Source organism: Marmota flaviventris, chromosome 2, assembly GCF_047511675.1.
Source record: "Marmota flaviventris isolate mMarFla1 chromosome 2, mMarFla1.hap1, whole genome shotgun sequence".
Lineage (NCBI taxonomy): Eukaryota > Metazoa > Chordata > Mammalia > Rodentia > Sciuridae > Marmota > Marmota flaviventris.
In genome coordinates this window covers 187,405,534-187,424,690 of record NC_092499.1, presented here as the reverse complement: position 1 = coordinate 187,424,690, position 19,157 = coordinate 187,405,534, and the positions used below count along the sequence as shown (strand labels likewise).

At 44.9% G+C, this 19,157-nt stretch overlaps 1 protein-coding gene across 2 annotated transcripts in view; it reads left to right on the top strand.

Annotated features, from left to right (window-relative positions):
• Nucleotides 1–19,157, top strand: part of Ptprt (protein tyrosine phosphatase receptor type T) — a 1,048,660-nt gene that overhangs the window by 332,766 nt on the left and 696,737 nt on the right. For both annotated transcript variants that reach the window (XM_027945221.3, XM_027945220.3), the window contains exons 3-4: nt 3,333–3,604; nt 15,728–15,809. In XM_027945221.3, the coding sequence (XP_027801022.1) occupies nt 3,333–3,604; nt 15,728–15,809 (354 nt within the window). The remainder of the gene's footprint in view (nt 1–3,332; nt 3,605–15,727; nt 15,810–19,157) is intronic.

Genomic DNA, 19,157 nt, shown 5'->3' with positions numbered 1-19,157 from the left:
CTTGGGGTAGGGCTGAGATTCTCATTTCTTACAAGCCCCTAGGTGATGCTGAGGCTGCTGAGCCAAAGGCCATCGTCTGAGAGACAAGAAGATGAAGGATGGAGTGTGGGGGAGGGAGGCAGGAGGCTTTCATGGACCAGGCCTGGAAGAGGCACACATCACACTCACGCCCCTTGTCTGACTCCCAGTGGGATGGCTGTGTGGGAACCCTCATAGGGAGGGGCCAACTCCACCTCCTTAGTGAGCCCATCCTGCTACTGAGGCTGGGATGTAAAGAAATGGAACATGAGCTGGTGGAAGGAAAGCCTTCCAAGGTCTCTCCGCTGTGGATCGTAAGAAGCCGAGGATGCTTTTGCAGCTGGTGTGAATTGGCAGGAGATGGGAGCTAAAGTGTGCATGTGAGAACCACGGGATCCACACTGGAGAGAACAGGCACACCTGGCTTCTCAGGCCAACTTCCCTACTGGGAGACATGCTGCTGCTTGCTGGCAGGAGCAGTCACCCACCCTTGGTGAGCCTTGTGTGTCATGACTCGACTCCAAGGACCCCTATGGGATTTAGACCAGCAGGCTTGTCTCTGAGCCTCAATTCCCCCTTCAGTGGTTTCTTCTTTACTGTTTTGCTGGGAGGTTATGATAATTAGATAATCTAGATGACATGTGACAGGACACATAAGTTACTACCAAGCCATAAGGACCCTTCACTCTCTTGGAGACATTTGATGCACATCCGGTGGCTAATACCCCACGAGGTGCATGAATTTTCGCATTGACCAGATGGTAAAAATTTGATAGCAATTAATTCAGGTTTCTCTGTCCTTGTCACCTTGTTTCATGTTGGCTTCTTTTTGGTATGTGCGCACCTAGCTGGCTTAGGCAGACATCCCAGTGAGACAGCTCTGGCCCTAGGAATCTGGTCAGCATCAGTTACTGCTGCTCTGAACACTAGCTCAGAGGGGAGAAATGCAGGAAGCCTAGATTGGCCTCAAGTATAGGACATTTCTTTAATGCAGCTTTGTGAGTAATAATATTGAGGTTTCCAACTCAGTCTTCTCTCCTGTGTCCATCTAAATTAATTCAGAACTCAGAGGAGAACATTTGTTACCTTCTAGAACCCCAACAAGGTACAGATTTCTCAGAACTAATATACAGGGAGTTGTTGGTCTTTCTGGTATTAGGATGAAAGAATGAGGTGCTTTCTTGCTATTGAAGTAGCTAGCTCACCTGGACTGGGGATAAGGATTCATTCTGCATGAAGGTTTCACTGGTTAAGAGGAGATTTCAAAGCAATGATGAATTTTTAGGTGGAAACATTCATCCCAGAATCACTTGAGCTTGTCCACTGAATTTTATGATAAGTTTATTTTGTAGAATCGCAAGACTCTAAGTCCCATTGCTCAGCCTTCCACGTGGCTTGTGAAGTTTCCTTAGGCAGTGTCTCAGTGGTCTAGGCTGTGTTCAGCCACCTGTGGTGACGGGGGCTCATGTTGTCTCTGGAAGGTGGATCCCATTTGCACTAGCTTCACTCATTAGAAAGCCCTTCACTTGTTGAACTAAGATGTGCCTCCTCATGGTGTAGCCCTGAGCCTGCCCTGTCAATTAGCTGTTGCTACAGTCGTGCTGGATAACAATCCAAGAGGACAATGAACGAAAGACAGTGAGCATTTATTCTTGTGTTCCTGGATCTGTGCATGCATTGTGGGTTGGCTTGTCTGGGCTGGGCTGGGCTGGGCTTGTGGGCCACGTGACTGTGCTTCTAGCTGTGACTTGGCTCTTCACCATTGAGTTCAGGTCTTCTCCATGTGTGTGTTTTCTTGATCACCAGCTGAGAAGGGCAGTGGCCACCTGGGGCACATTCTTCTCATGGAAGGTGGCAGTAGTCCAAGAGGTCAAGCACATTGGAAGCCTCTGCTTGAATCCTTCTATTAACATCCTGTTGACCAAATTGAATACCTGGTGAAGGCCAGTGTCTACAGGTGGAGACACATTCTCTGCTTCTCCTGAGAGGAACTGCAGAGCCAAAGGCAAAAGGCTTGGATCCGGGGAGTGATTCAGGGGCTCTGGAAATAACCATGTCATTTGTCTAAGCCACTCAAAAAAAGAGGACCAATTCTTTCTCTATGGTACCTGCTTTAATGTTTGGAAATAGTACTTATGTTTTGTGCAAATAGTAATAATAGCATAAACTTTAAAGTTAGAATCTGGTCTCTTTGTGTCCAAGGGGTCCAAGGAAAGTCATTCAATCTTTAAGGAAAATGAGTGTCTTCTATCTCCCAGCATCACTCTGAAGATTAAATTTTAAATATATATGAAGACGACACCTAATATTGTCACTGGTACTCTGTTAAGTGCTTAGGGGTTTTACTTTCCCATTCCTCCTGAACATCATCCATTTGGTTCTCCCATTTCTTCAGGGGCTTGATAGCTTGCTCTCATGTACCCTGCTTTTATATGCTGTCCTCTAATGTGGGGGTCCCTGTACTGAATGCAAGACTCCAGGTGGAATCTCTTGGAACAGTGGCTCCCCAAGTTCACAGGGTGTTATTTTTTCTTATTTTACCTGCAGAGGTTCCAGTTAACTAACTTCTTAGGTTTTTATTCCGTGTTTCTTCCAAAGAGCTGCACACTGTAATGTTTCTCTTGTACATATTTATAGATTGTCTACTTTGTAGAAAGGCTTCCTATATGTTATCCATTCCCTTAATTCTTAAAACCTCATAGGGCAGGGAGAGGGCTAGGAATAGGAAAGACAGTGGAACAAATTTGACATAACTTTCTTATGTACATATATAAATACACCCCAGTGAATCTCCACATCTGTACATCCACAGGATTGGGATCCTAATTAGAATAAGATATACTCCCTGTTTGTATAAATATGTCAAAATAGACTCTACTGTCATGTATAACTAAAAAAGAACAAATAAAAATAAAACCAATCAAAGGGAGATCCTTAGAGAAATGGTGCAATGGTGTGGGAGTCAGGGAGGAAGGGGGAAGTGCTGGGGATGATATTGGTTAAATTATATTGTTACGTTCTGTGCATGCACGAATATGTAACAACAAATCCCTTTAATATGTATAATTATAACACACCAGTAAAAAAGGTGGGGAGCAAACCCCTTATGGTGAGTAGGGAGTTCTAGCTCCAAATATAGACAAAGATACTCATGTTCAGAGGAGATACAGCTCTTAGGTTGCCCTAACTCTGCCTCCTGGAGTGACTTCAGCTCTAGCCACCCTGTGGCCACCGTGTGTGGGCGTGACTGATTTTCAAAAGGATTTTCTTTCTCTCTCCTTGTCTCTGCTTCCCACCCCTTTGTGGGTCTCCAGGGTCCTTCATGATGGTGAATAGCTCTGGGAGGGCGTCTGGCCAGAAGGCCCACCTTCTCCTGCCGACCTTGAAGGAGAATGATACCCACTGCATCGATTTCCATTACTACTTCTCCAGCCGTGACCGGTCCAGCCCAGGGGCCTTGAATGTCTACGTGAAGGTCAATGGCGGGCCCCAGGGGAACCCGGTCTGGAATGTGTCTGGGGTCGTCACCGAGGGCTGGGTGAAGGCAGAGCTGGCCATCAGCACCTTCTGGCCACATTTCTATCAGGTATGACATTTTACCATGGTTTGATGTTTTTAAAGTCATGATAATATACCTGTATACCTCTTGCTTCTGACAGTGGTTAGGTCTGGGAATGACTTGACTTCTTCACTCACTCATTCAACTTGTGTTTACTGGGCTTCTCCTCCTACTCAGGCCTTGAGGATGCCGAGGTGACCCAGTATAGCCCCTGCCTCTCCAAAGGTCCTGGTCTGGAGGAGGAAACTGATGTGTCTGTAAACAACTGCCGCACAGCAGGATGCACATGGCTTCTCAGGGTGCTGGAAGAGTGTCCCCTTGAAGCCTTTTAAAATGCCTGCCACAACCTGAAGAGGGAGATGACATCACTGTCCCCATTCTGTAAATGAAAGGATAGAAGTTCAAAGAGCGGAGATAACTAGTCACAGATCATCCCTGGGGAAGGGGCTGATGGTGGGAAAGGCATTCAGGATGGCTTCTAAGTTGGGCTGAGTCTTGGATGAATAAAATACATTGGAAAAGGGAGGGAGGAACACTTGAGCCCTCAGGGACAGTGCAGTGGGTTGGAGAGGTAAGTGAGGGATTGCGGCAGGGTCTGCAGACCTTAAGATCTTTCAAGGAACATTGCAAAGGAGATACACAGGAGATCAGCCTGCAGGACAGCTGGGCCTTGGGTGGACGCATGCTGGGCTTAGGAGTCAGAACGCACTCTCTATTCTAGACAGTACTGCTCAGACCACCAGGGGGCATGGGCCTCTTCTCCCAACTCATTATGGGCCAACATGCTTATAAATCACAATTAAAAAAAAAAAAAGCCACAGGAGGTCTAGATCATTCCATCAGTTTCTAAACGCCTCTGTCTCCTTCCCTGCTTCTCCTCACTGTGGACTCATACACAGTGTGCAGACCAGCACCACATGGACCCTCTTGGAGGAACACATCTATCTGGTTGTTTTAGCCCAAGAGCGTGGAAGGTATTTTTCTTTCTTTTAAAAATGCAAAGTTATTAAGGTAAAGATGACATATCATAAAACCCACCCATTTTAAGTGTATAACTCAATGGTTTTTAGTCAACCTACTGGGTGGTGTGACTATCACCGTAAACCACTTTCAGAACACTTCTATCACCTGAGTTAAGATCCATTTTACCCATCTGCAGTCAATTCCCATTCCTGTCCTTGCAAGGTTTTAAATAAGAAGGTGGCATAGACCTGCATTTGGAGAAATTTCTCCAGTTTCTGAAGCAGTAGATTGACCCGAGGGTGGTAAGACTAGCAGCCGGGGCTCCTTAGGACATCTTCCAGTTCCACTCCCACGGTGGCACTTCCAGATGTTAATATCAGGAATCTGCTTATCTATTGAGTTCGCCTGTCGAGTGTACATTATGAGATGATTCAAGTTTTGATTTCCCCTTTGCCTTGGCAACTAGAAATCAGAATTTAATACTCAATTACCTTCAGTACTTAGCTTGGATTTTTGCTGTATTATTTTCATTTTTGTCTTCAATGGCTCGTGATTACTTTTAGAATAATTTGCTGTCCTTTGTTATGCCTTTCCTGAAATTCCTTTTAGAAGCAGGGAAGTCATCACAGTGGTGGTGGTGGTGGTGGTGGTGATGCTGGTGAGGCTGCACGAGGTTGAGCATGCCCACCATCTGTTGAGTGTCCATCATGCTCCAGGCTCAGTGGGAAATATTCTGCATACATTGACTTGTTTAGTGCTCTGAATGATCCCAGGAGGCAGGCACTACTGTGCCCATTTTTTAGATGGTGAAACTGAGCCTCAGAAATAGTGAATGGGGACACAAGCTCACATGGGGTGCTACCTTGTTTTATGCCTCATATTCTGTCCAATTACATTTTAGAAGTCGTGTTGAAAAAGCAAAAAGAAACTAGTCAAGTTAATTTTGATAACATATTTTACTTAACCCAATATATCCAAAATACTATGACTTCAACATGTAATCAATCTACACAGTTATTAAGGAGCCATTTTACGTTGTTTCTTTGTATGTCTCCATTCAAATCTCATTTCAAATGCTACGTTTTCATTGGAAATACTGATCTGCATGTAGATTTCATAAAATTTACCATTGCAGAGGAGGATTCAGATACACAAGTTGCTCCAAAACATACTTTAAAAAAAAGTTTTTTAATAACTGAAGCAAGTATCAGTTTTTAAAAAAATTGAATTTAAAGTAATTAAAGTAGAACGAAGCCCAAATAATCCAGTTTCCCAGTCTCACTAGCCACATATCAATAACCACATGTGATAATGTTAGACAGCACTGGTCAGAACCCTTAACCCCTTGGCTACACAGCTTCCTTCAGTGGAGATATTGAAAGGGTCGACACCATCTGGCACTCCTGGGTCAGGAGATGAAGGGCGACTCCAAAGTTGGGCTCTGGAAGGGACCTGGCCGTGGTGTTGAGCGAGTTCTCCTGGTGGTCACTTGAGTATTGTGCAGCTGCCTGTGTAGTCCGTGGACCTGGGTTGGGAAGGTTTTGTTGAGGTTTACATTTGGAGTCCCTTATCAGAGGCTTCAAGGAGTGGGTAGTCAGATGACACCCTTGGAGCAGAGCTGTGGCCGGCCATCCACGGCACAAGTTATCCCATGACTCCGACCTCCAGCGTCCTGGGAGGGCACCTGAGAGTCCTGTTGTGGCTACACTGTGAGTTTCCCAACACCCGTAGCAAGCTCTGTGGCAGCGCCCTGTTCTCTCCCATCCCTCTCTGCTCTGCTGGTCCATGGGGTGGCCAAGAAGCAGGCTCAGGAAGTGAGGAGAGTCAGGAAGAGAGTGGAAAGGAAAGAAGAAGTAAGAATGGAGGAAAAAAATCCTGAAAGAACTCATTGTAAGTTTGAGAGGATGGGAGAGCTCACCTCCTCCATTGGTCAGTCACTTAACAAGCCTCCTGTCTCAGCTGGACAAGTGCCAGTCATCTGGAATGCAGAGGTGCGGGCGAAGCTCAGCCCCACGGTGGGCAGTGTGGACGGTACTCCCTTTGGGTCAGCTGAAGCCCCCGCTCGCTCTGGTGCAGCAGCAATAACCTATTGATAAAAAGGCTGAAAAGAGAGTCCTCTGCCTTTTCCATTTGTTTCTAACAACGTGATGTGTTTTAGCCTAGATATTTTGAGACAAATAACATACCGTTGGCTTCATATTCCAGTATGCAGTATGTTCAGTGTGTTTTAACTAGTACCAGGCCCACAGACCTTTATTTTAAACTCATGATGTCAGATGTGTTTCAGAATTCACAGCATTTGCACTTTAAAAGGTAATTCATTTGCACACACTGTGAGCTTCCCAACACCCGTATCAAGCTCTGTGGCAGCGCCCTGTACTCGGTGGTCTAATATCTCTACAGCAAAACTTACACATATTCACAAGAAGTGGGATAAATAGAGGCTATAAATATCATCCAAGCAGCTCAGCTCAGGTTTTACCACCAAATTACATAACCACTCTGTGAGATAACTTGTTTCAGAGCATTTGGGGGCTCCTGGTTGCATTAAGGGTAAAGCCTGTGTTCACTACCTATTTTTGTCAGCTTTTTCACAGCTGTGACTAAAAGACATGACAAGGACAATTTTAAGGAGAAAAATTTTATTTGGAGGTTCACAGTTTCAGAGGTCTTTGTCCATAGACAGCCAGCGCTAGTCCTCAGGGCTCAAGGTCAGGCGAATATCCTGGTGGAAGAGTGTGGTGGAGGGAAGCAGTTCAAGGCATGATGATCAGGAAGTAGAGAAAGAGATTCCACCTGTCAGACACAAAACATAGACCCCAAAGTCATGCCCCCAATGCCCACCTCCTCCAGCCACACCCCACCCACCTTCAATTACCACTCAGTTAATCCCAATAGGGGATTAATTCACTGATTGAGTTAAAGCTCTCATAACCCAATCATTTCATCTCTGAATATTCTTGCATTGTCTCACACATGAGCTTTGGGGGGACACCTCATATCCAAACCACAATACTGCCTGCAGTTGCATGAATAGGAGAGCAGCTCTTGCTTGAGTGTGGTGGGAAGAATCCCCACTGCATATGGCGCACTTGTTAACGGGGCTGCTCTGCAGTGAAAGGTGATATGGTCCAGGTCTCAGCATTTTGGAAAGGCTGCATGATGTGTCTTCTAGAAGGTACATGCTCACTGTTCAGCAGGGTTTCTGAGGAGTCACAAAGAAACTGATTGTTATTTAACATGTTGTCTCCCAATTAAGTTTGACCTTGGCCTCTATTTATTACATAACCACCTTAGTATAGAGTTAGTCTTTTAAGAATAGATGGCCCAACATCATAGTTTGCCTGAGAGCCCAGGTTTGCGCCTCTTGTTTTGGTGAGATTGTAGACAGTACTCATTTCATCTTGTGTCCCAATTTGGGATGATAAAGATATTTACAGAATGTGTACCAGCACATGAGTTTTTTGGCTTATCCCCATTTTGTAAGTCAGGTAAATATTTTCCATAGAGAGGCAGTCAGGAAGTATTTTGACTTTTGTGGACCTTAAAGTCTCTGTTGTAATTACTCAAATTTGCCACTGTTCCATGAAAGCAGACAATACGCCAATGAATGGTCACAGCTGTGTTCCAATAAAACTTTATGCACAAAATAGATGACAGTCCAGATTTGGCCTCTAGGCTCTAGTTTGCTAAACTGTGGTGCAGATGATAAAGCTGAGGCCAAGAGATGGATGATGACGTCCAAAAGCATACATGGCGAATCACTGGCAAAACTGGGATCAGAACCCAAGATTGTCTTCTGGTATCATGAGTGTAAACATCAACTCCCTGCATAGACACATGGATCCCCTGTTGAGGTCTTAAGGATCCAATTAGAAACACTCTCCTAGGGCCCGGTACAGATGGGCATAGGATGGGGCTACGGGCCAAAGTGCAATGATCAGAAAACTGACCCAGTTTTCTAACAGGGGTATGTTAGTCAGATTTTCATCACTATGACCCAAAATACCTGAATAGAACAATATAGAGAAGGAAAAGTTTGTTCTGAGCTCACAGTTTCAGAGGTTCTGTCTGTGGTCAGCCAACTCCATTGCTCTGGGTCAGAGTGAGGTGGAGCTTCATGGCAGAAGGGCATGGTGGAGAAAAGCTACTCATCTCATGGTAGCCAGGGAGGAGGAGAGAGAGAAAGAAAGAAGTCAGCATCAGGGACAAAATATAAACCCCAAAGTATGCCCCCCATGACCTACTTCCTCCAGCCACGCCTTATCCAGTTAGTCTATTCAGATTTCAATCCATTAAATGGACTAATCACCCATTAGGTTACAACCCTCATAATCAAATCATTCAGCAAACATTCCTGCATGAACAAAGGAAATTTGGAGGATACCCTAATAGGGACAGTCCCACCATTTGCCATGCTCTACCATGGGGTATGGAGGAAAAAGGACATTTCTTGAGCTCCCCCATGGTCCTGGCCCTGGGGTGGGCCTGTTTGTCTGCATGGCGGCTCGCTGCATTAGACAGTGATGTTCCCTGTCTTCTCTGGTAGGGGACATTACTTGTAAGTTCCCACAACCCTGCCTCAGCCCTCTGGCTCCAAGCTCTGTGCCCTATGTTTAGGGAAAATAGTGTGCTGGTTCTCAGAATCTTCTGCTGTCTAACTGTGTCATGCTGGTGGTGTCCTGTCATCATTTGGAATCACAGTTGTCTCATTTGTGAAATGGAAAGAGAAATAGGTACGATGAAGGGTCCTTCTGTGGATTAAAATAGATGACACAGGCAGCATCATGTCGGGCTTGCCCTGGGCCTCAGCAATTGTGGGAAGGGAGGGAAGGAGGAGGAAGCGAGGGAGGGAGAAAGATAAAAAGGGGAAAGAAGGAGGAAGTCTTCTTTATAGAAATACACACTGCGGTTCACCCTGTCCCCGTCTCCTCAGTGCCCTCCCGGCAATAAGCAGCCTCATCGGGCAGAATTCTGATTTCCACGGCATCGGCCACTGCAGCGTCGTTATGTCATTTCCTTGCTCTGAGTTTTGCTGGGGTGGAGGGTGGGGGCACTAATGTGTTCAGAGCAGCAATTTGGAAAAGACACACCTCTCTCCCTCCGCCCCCCCCCCCCCCACACACACACTGATGGATATTCACATTGACCATAAACAGCGAGCACACCTGCATGCCGTCCTAATCAAATGCACTCCCATGTCCTCACATGTGCAGCCCACGTGCACACTGGGGTATGGTGGCAACAGAAGGGGACCTCCCGGGAGATTCAAAGGCTTGAGCAAGATGGGCCTTCGAATTCATCTGACCTCCAGCTCTGGTCCTGCACGTATGATTTTGTGGACTAAATACAATTCTGGTTTTCAGCATTGCTGGGCTTCAGACCTGAGGGTTTATGTATTCATTTATTAAAGTCATATTTCACAGTCCTAAAATTGGCTGTAGCTCTGTAATAAACACAAATTTCATCTTTCTTATTACTGGGCTTTCCGGCATTGGGCCTTGGCAGGGCCCCAAGTGAGAAAGTCCCTGCACAGTCCATCCCCCCTGTGTCCCCCAAGAAAGCAGGGGCTTGTTAAATGACTGTCAAGCCATGTCTGATTGTTGTCTCTTTCTCGGTGATATTAGTTCTACCTCATATTTGTAATGATTCTGAACTTTCCTGACCCAAGATTAAAAATAAAAGAAAGAAAATAACTTTTATTACAGTTACAACCCCCTGCCTTCTCTGTCCTTCATCAATAAAAGGTAAAAGACCTTTTATTCAGCACTTGTAATTGCTATGTAGACCCCTGAAATTAAGAACTCACCTGACTGATTGACTGGACTTGAAATCTAGTTCCTTTCTCAGGAATTGCCCTGGCATCTGGCACTCTATAGATTTAGCACATTTACTGGCAATTCAGGAGGGTTTATCCCAGCTGAGGTCCTCTCTCTCACCCTGCACCCACATCTCCTCCCTCAACCCTCCCACCTACTCCTCAAATCTTCTCCTCATCTTATCCAGGTCTCCTGGGCGGGTGTAAGAAAAATGTCTCTTAATTTACAGTTAGCAGTCCTTTCCCATGAAAACTACTATGGTCCTCTTCCTAAGATGAATTCTGAAATATCAACATTTTTCTCTTATCCTTTAAGAACCTGTTTGTGGCCCTTTGAGATTTTTTTGCTATGCATGTTTTCTGCTCAAGAACTACAAAAGATAAGGATAAAGCACCAAGTCCTTTAAACCAAATGTGTGATGTATCCACACAACACCCCCAAAGCCTGCAATATGTACACAACCCATCTTTTTGAGAGGTTGAATGTGGCCATCTCTGCTGAGCCTATGTTAGGCAGTTACTTCCTGGCTTGCGTGATTCCTTGAGCAGAGGGAGAGGTTTGCCTCTTTCTATGCAAGCGCCATCTCCTCAGTACCTGTAGCAGGAGGTCTCAATGGGGCTCTAGGACAAGGCTGTGTGCAGGTGAGCATAGGTCCACCTGGCAGCCTTAGGGTTCAAGAAAGTTCTTCAGAGAAGTTGGGATTCCCAGCCTCTGCCTTTTGCTCTGATCCCTGCCCTTGGGGTCTCGGTTTCCATGTGCTGATGTGAGCCCCAGTGGGTATGCATGGCCTTCTTCATTCAGTTCTTGCTCACCAACTCTCCATGCCTTCTGGGGACAGCAGGGTTCTCTGCTTCCTCCACTGTCTCTTCCCCTAATTGTGAGTTTCATTTCTCCAGAGCCTGGTTCGAGTTTCCTTGTGAATGTGCTTGACTAGAGATGACCCTTCTCTCTCTCTCTGGAACTCCTAGGCAGTTCTTTGCATTTCAGAAGGTCCTGCCTTCCTCCTGTCTCTTTGTGGTGTCTGTCTCCAAGAACTGGAGATGGCTAGGTCTTGGGTGGAGATGTTCTGTGATCTAGAGCCCCACGGTGAAGCACACTGACAGGGCAATCATCTCGACCCAAGGCTGAGTATGTGTTCTGGGGCACCTTCTGCCGTCTCCTGTGTCACTTAAGAGAGTTGGCATTCATAGATAAGATAAGTGCCATTCCTACTTTGTCTTTTGTGCTTTACCTGCCAGTTTTTCTTTTGGAGGTTTCGTCCATTTCTTGTTTGATTGTCACGAGTTCTTTGCATACACAAGGAATATAATACGAGTAGCTGGCGTGCACATCGCGAGCATTGTTCTCAGCTCGTCCTTTGACTTATGATTTTGTTTTGGGTGTCTGTTAACACACAAAACATACATTGACATCACTATTATTAAGAAGAGATTGCGTAACCTTTAAGAAATAGATTTTTAGGAGTTTGCACAGGTTTGGGGCCATACATACATTTTCCAGCCAAATTTACTAGAACTAGAAAATAATGGCAATTTTCTTGAGAGACTTACTGAGGTTATACTGTGGTCTAGTTTATGATCTTTTTGTAAATCCATGAGCATTCGAACAGAAATTTCACTCTCCCTAATAAATACATTATTATTTACATCATATTATATGTGTTGATAATTATAGGCATTAATTATAAATATCAAGCATATAAGACTATGTAAGATATATGCTAGATATCTTTGCTTTTTCTACTTGATCAGAGGCTAAGACATGGTTTAAAGCCTTCAAATACTGTTTTTTTTCCCCATTATTTTTCCATTTTAAGTCTGTTGCCTCATGTATCTTTTTTCAATGATAATTTTAGTCCACTTAGAGGTTTTTATTTTTCTTTTTGGTTAACATTCTACTTTGAGGCATTCACATGATTTCTGCAACAACTGTTTTCTGTTTATTTGCATTTTTCTTATTATGTCTTTGTTCAGCTTGTTATTTTTAAGGTTACTGAGTCATTCTGTTTTAGGTGTTTATCTTATAGCATACAATTAGACTTTGATTATTTAGACAGTCTGGGAGCTTTTCTCTGTTTTAACCCATTTATATTTATTGTCAAAACAAATATTTTTCTTCTGTCATTTTCATTACCAAGTTTGACTACTTTCAAGCCTTGCTTTAAATGCATTTCCTTTATATGTTCTATTTTCTTCCAACTTTTTAATGAACGTTTGCTTTTGGTTTCCCATTAATTTTGAAAAAGGAAACTACACTTGCTCGTGTGTAAAAAGGCCTTGTGTCGATTCACCCTTGTGCAGAATGAGGTGGCTGTGGCCCTTACGTTTTTGCAAGCTTCCTCCTCTCCTGCACAATTTTGTTGGCTCCTTCTCTCTGAAGGACCCTGCTCTCCTGGGGAACACTCTTTGTGAGGCATAGGCATGCTTGTGCAGCTGTTGTGTTTTGTGTGACTTTTTCCCCCAGTCACTTCACGTAATTCCCAGGTAGCCACCTGCTGCTTTATAGATAGGTCTTACCTCCTGGGTACACTGCCTCTTTGCAATGTTACAACCTTCTCCACCAGTTTTCTGCTCCCTGCTGGAGCTCCAGGTTCCACCAAGGACACAGTGTTGAATCCACTGGCCTGGACCATGTGGTCCACAAAAACATTCTACAGGGAGCTTTTTTGGTGGGTCTGTCCCCACCTGACAGTCCATCCACAGGCTTGAAGGGAGGACTAAAAGACAGGAGGGAGAGGCTCCGTTTTGGAAGCTGCCTTGGTGACAGAGATGAGAAAACATGGCAGGTTGTGCCAGAGCAGGGGCACTGAGGTCTGACTTGATGGATAAAAGGTTACTTCCTGTGGTCCATTCTGAGAGCAGAGATGGAAGGAGAGGGACAGATTTGAGAAATGCCAATAATGTCAAATCAGAAAGAAACTGAGGTGGGGGATGAGGCAGAAGGAGAAGCCCAGATCCCCAGTTTACTCAAGCCGGGAGGGTGATAGTGCCACCTGCCAAGTTTTATATTTCAGGAAGAATGGCCCACCAGGCAATTCTGGAAAAGTTTTGAGAGGGTGCTTCTAGATCTGATGCACAAGAGTTGCATTTGAGGCATCAATGTGATATCGAGGTGGAAAGACAAACTCGTGAGCTGGATGAGTGAGATTGATGTTCAGGTGGAAGGTCTAGGGTGCAGAGATGCCCCTGAGGTCATCAGTGGATGGCAGTGGTTGAAGGTATATCCAGGACATAGAGAAACAGAGGAGGCCACTCATGATCGAATAGTCCCAGATGTATGGGAGAAACCATGAGAGTGAGTGTCCCCTGAGCCTAACGAGTAGAAAGATCCAGAAAGGGAGAACTCTGACAATTGTAGAAGAATTTTCAAGTAGTAATAGCAGTCTTAATAGACATTTAGTGAGAACATGCCGTTGTTCTAAGTTGGGTGTTAATTCCCGTAATTGAAAAAATTACCCAATGAGGCAGACACCATAATTACAGAAGCAGAAGCTGAAGCCCAGAGCAGGAAGGTCCCTTGCCCAAGGTCACACATTGGTAAGTGGCCCAGCCAGGACAACCACCTAGGCGTTCTGATTCCAAGCTCAAGTATTCCACCGTCTTCTTTCTTAAAGTAAGATGATGACTGGAAACAATACCTACTGGATTTAGCAATTAGGAGATTATTAGTACTTATCATGAAAATAGTTTGGGGGGGTGTGTTGGAGACAGAATCCAGATTATGTAGCAGGTTCAAGTTTTTCTGTGGGAAGAAGGAAGTGTTGGGAGTGACTGGTGGTTGAAACAATTGGGAAGTGTTATTTGACTGGTGATAGAGAATAACCTACCAAACAAGGCAGGTCGTTTTTTAAGAATAGGAGTTGTCTAAGAATGTATATATGTCAAGGTCAGGGACAGAAGGGAGGGTTTGGGGATGTAGGATAGAGCAGGATAGAGAGATAACCAAGAAGAACCAAGAAGCTGGAACAGGCAGAGGGAGTCAGGGGTCAAGAGCCTTGGCGTTCCTTGCAGAGATGAGATTGGAGTTGGTGGGCATGAAGATTAGGTGTGTGGGTGAGAAGTGAGATGTCAGCCCCTCCCCATCCTCTTGCCTCTTGAAGATGGCATGTCTGCTGGGGTTGGATGGGTAGATGCTGAGAGAGGAACGTTTGTGAGATTGGGGAGTAGGGAAGACAGACTTGTGATGGCTTGGCAAAGTTCAAATAAAGGTTCAGAGGAATTGGAACTTAAGGAGAGAATTATATGGATGATTAGCCAACATACTGGGGGCAACCCGGACTTGCTGAGAACGAAGAAAGCTCCAGATGAATTATAGACTCTGGAAAAGTAAGAGGTCCAGGTACCTTATGAGCCTGAGGAGTAGGATGAAGAGCAGCGAGCTGGGAGAGGACTGTGGGGCAGGAGATCATCCCAAGTTCTGCAGGGGAGTGCCGCTGAGTTGGATTGGAGCAAAAGGCCATCAGAACTTGGGAGGCTGATGGCCGTGTTGCCCACTCAGGTATTCATGTGGCTTTAGCAAAGATAGAGTTTCCATGGTGAAGGAAGCTGTGAACTGAATTTAAAAAATATATATATATATGGATCTTAACAGTTCAGGTGGGAGTCAGAGGGGAGAATTCCAAGAATTTGTTGCCTCTACTTTTGGAAATCAAGATGCAGTTTGCTGCTTATTTTATTTTCTTTTGAGAGAGAGAGAGAGAGAGAGAGAGAGAGAGAGAGAGAGAGAGAGAGAGAATGAATGAATGAATATGAATCTTTTTTGTAGATGGACACAACACCATGCCTTTATTTTTAAGTGGTGCTGAGAATCGAACCCGGGTCCCACCCGTGCTAGGCCAGTGCTCTACCGCTGAGCCACAATCCCAGCTCCTGCTGCTTATTTTTAAAAGGTGTTCTTAAGAAGTCATCTGGATCCTATATTCATTGGGAATATAGGATCAAATCAGGCTAAACCTCATTGGCTTATGCTAGCTTCCAAGTAGGCATTTTTCCTCACTCTGCATGAGGTGGTTGGGGTATTAGGAAGTAGTTCTTCCCTGTGCTTCATGGGAAACCAGAATGGGAAAGGTGCAGAGTGGGCTGTCCATTCCATGTTTGGCTTTTCCTGCATCTAAGTGTCATTTCTGAAATCCATTAAAAACGTTCCATGTGGCTGACTTCCTTTGCTAGTCACCAGAGTGTGGCCTTTCTGCCTTGTTTTGAAAATCTGAGTTGGCAACCAGGGTGGCGTGCGGTCCTACAGTGAGGTCTCTTTAGGTCGGTTCTGATGGGAGGCTGAAGCATGAAGGGATTGGGGGCTGGGAAGCTTCCTAAGATGAATGTCTACGACGGCTTCTGCAAAATTGACTCCCGCCCTGTGTGTGTTGCAGGTGATATTTGAATCCGTCTCTTTGAAGGGTCATCCTGGCTACATCGCTGTGGACGAAGTCCGGGTCCTGGCTCATCCATGCAGTAAGTCCGTCTCCTTCTCTCTGCACAGCCCTGCTGCAGCCACACTGGGTAGCTCAGAGGATGCGACTTTCTCTATTCATTCAGCTCACAAACATCTCTCAGTCTCTCTCTCTCTCTCTCTCTCTCTCTCTCTCTCTTTCTCTCTTAATCCTTCAAAAATGCTTACATACCCAATGCAATCAGTCCTGAATAAATCCATAATTTTGCCGGCCTGTTCAACAGGCAGCACCTCCAGGAATTTGCAGAGAGTGGCAAAACGTCCTCGTTTGAATCTCTCTCTCCATTATTAAGGGAGTCTAAAGTCCTGATTGTTTATTAGTGGGATTCAGTCCACTGAAGTGGAAGAATTAGAGGGCTTTGGATAGAATCTTATGCAATTGTCTTAAAAAAAGAACACCACCAAAACACGGAGAAATTAGCACTGTTCACTCACAGGGAAAAGTACCCCAAAGCTATTAATTCTTTAAAAATAATTTTAAATATACTCATCAGCTCTATGTAGGCGTGGGGAGGAATTTCTTGGAGTGGTTTAGTACTTATGGCATAGAGTCAAGAGTCCCCACAGGCATCCCACTCCTCTGTACCCATCCACTTTCCCCTTGAAATTCCCTCTGTAGTGTTTAGTCTAAGATATTTAGATGTGTTTCAGCAGGAAAATGGGGTTCCTGCTGAGTCAAAGAGGAGCCAAGTCCTTTAGCAAGTTGTGATGGTATCATATCTAGAGACATTTGTTTGTAGACTGTAATCAAAGGGATATGTAAGGGGATTATGGAACCCCCATAGTTCATTAATGCTCCATCAATTTCTTGGAGGCTCTGAGGTCTAGGTAACCTCTAGTGGGTCTCTCTCTACTCTCTCCATATGATCAAGAGTCACAGTGCTATTCCACTTTTTGTAACGATAATGGAATACCTGAGGCAGGCTAACTTTATAAAGAAAAGAGGTTTATTCATTCATCTAGTGAAGGGCATCTAGGTTGCTTCCACAGTTTAGCTATTGAGAATTGAGCTGCTATAAACATTGATGTGGCTGCATTGCTATAGTATGCTGATTTTAAGTCCTTTAGGTATAGACTGAGGTGTGGGATAGCTGGGTCAAATGGTGGTTCCATTCCAAGTTTCTAAGGCATCTCCATACTGCTTTCCAGATTGGCCACACCAATTTGCAGTCCTACCAGCAAGAAATGAGTGTGTCTTTTCCCCCACATCTTTGCCAAAATTTATTATTGTCTGTATTCTTGATGACTGTCGTGAGATGAAATCTTAGTTTTGATTTACATTTCTCTAATTATTAGAGATGTTGAATATTTTTTCATATATTTGTTGATGGAATGTATATCTTCTTCCGAGAAATGTCAGTTCAACTCCTTAGTCCATTTATTGATTGTGTTGTTTGTTTTTTTTTTTGGTGTTAAGATTTTTTAGTTCTTTATATATCCTGGAGATTAGTGCTCCATCAATGTGCGTGTATGGAATATTACTCAGCATTAAAAGAGAATAAAATTATGGCATTTGCGGGTAAATGGATGGAGTTGGAGAATATTATGCTAAGTGAAGTAAGGCAATCCCCCAAAACCAAAGGCCGAATATTCTCTCTGATAAGTGGATGTTGATTCATAATTGGGGGGGACATGGGAAAAATGGAGGAACTTTGATGGGGCAGAGGGGAGGGAAGGCTGGGAAAGGCATGAGGGTAGGAAAGATGGTGGAATGAGATGGACATCATTACCCTAGGTACATGTATGATTGCACATATGGTGTGACACTACATCATGTACAACCATAGAAATCTAAAGTTGTGCTTCAGTTATGTACAATGAATCAAAATGCATTCTGCTGTCATATATACCTAATTAAAATAAATTTTTTAAAAAAGAAGAGAGGTTTATTTGGCTCACAGTTTTGGAGGTGTAAGGGCATGCTGCTGGTGTTGGCTCAGTTCTGGTGAGGGCCATCTTGCTGCCAGATTCTTGATGGAGTGAAGAACATCATATGCCAAGAGACAGAGATTGCACATGTGTGTGTCTGGTCTCTGTTCCTTTTTCAATCATAAGTGCTTCATCCTAATGCCCTTACCTAAATATAACCACTTTCCATGAGCTCCACTTGTGAACACCACAGTTGGACTCAGTTTCAACCCTCGGTGTGCCACTAACATATGGCTTTGGGGATTAAGTTCCTACATGACTTCAGGGGGATAAGCCACATTCCAACCTCGGCAGTTATGCCCTGGGCCGTGGTGTAGTTCGTCACACCTCAAGAGCTGTCATGCATGCTCTCTTTATGTCCCTTTTAGTGCTTCCATTCGGGGACTGTTCTCCTCCGAGACCCACCCGTGTTGCTGTGATTGAAATGATTCTTTGCCCATCTGCTGCAGTGAGTTTGGAAGACCTTCAACATGGCTTTCCCCCCTCCTCTTGCACTGAAATGCCGGGGACGGACTCCTTGTCTTGGAGCACCTTCTCTGGAGGAACTTGGGACAAGTTCCAAGTTCCAGACATTATTTTGGGAACCTAGGTTTGGTGTCTATGGAAAAGGGACCCTCCTCCCAAGGAATCAGCCAGCATCTCAGGGATTCTGAGTTTCCTCTAGACCCTCCATTGCCTTGGCTTAAGGTCCCTGCTCACTCTGGGTCACTCCTTGAGGTGGATGGGTCTGCCCATTCAGTCATGTCTGGGAAGTGTCTCTGCTGAACCAGGCTTCATGTGCAGAGGGTGTCAGAAATTCTTTAGCTCTTCAGGGTGTAGATAGTGGACATGAGGATAAGGGCCCATTGCCAGATTAAACATTCCCTCCCTCAACTCCTGGAAGTCAGTGTCAGATGCCCGTTGGAGAAAGACCTTTGGCCTAAGACTGGGCAACTGTATCAGGAGATGCCTGCCCTTATCTGTGACCCTTTTAACCCATACAGCCCTGCACAGTCCCCAGTTTCAGAAGGCTCCCTGAAATGTCTTCCTCAAGTCCCAGGTACATGCCTTCTAGAGGGTTTGCCTGCCTTGCACCCACCTGAGTTCCTACTTCATAGCTGGTGCTGGGTGCCTGAACTTGGCTCTTCCCTGCAGAACATGGCTGAAGTTTCTCTCCCTGCACCCCAGAACTCGGTGCTCTGGTGAGAATTTCACCTCAAGCATTGCACTCAGCCTTGACCCTGTCTCTTGCTTGTTGACAGTTAACAGCCTCAACTGTCTTCAACCCAGATTAGCTGTGCCTGAGATTCATGGTTTTCCATCACAGGCAAAAGCATCCTGTTTTTCCCTTCAAATCTCAGTGGAAAGCAGTCTCTGGAGAACATTTGGGTGCCTTCCCACCTCCAAAATCTCACGGTTCCTCTTGGAATCCTTTTCTTATT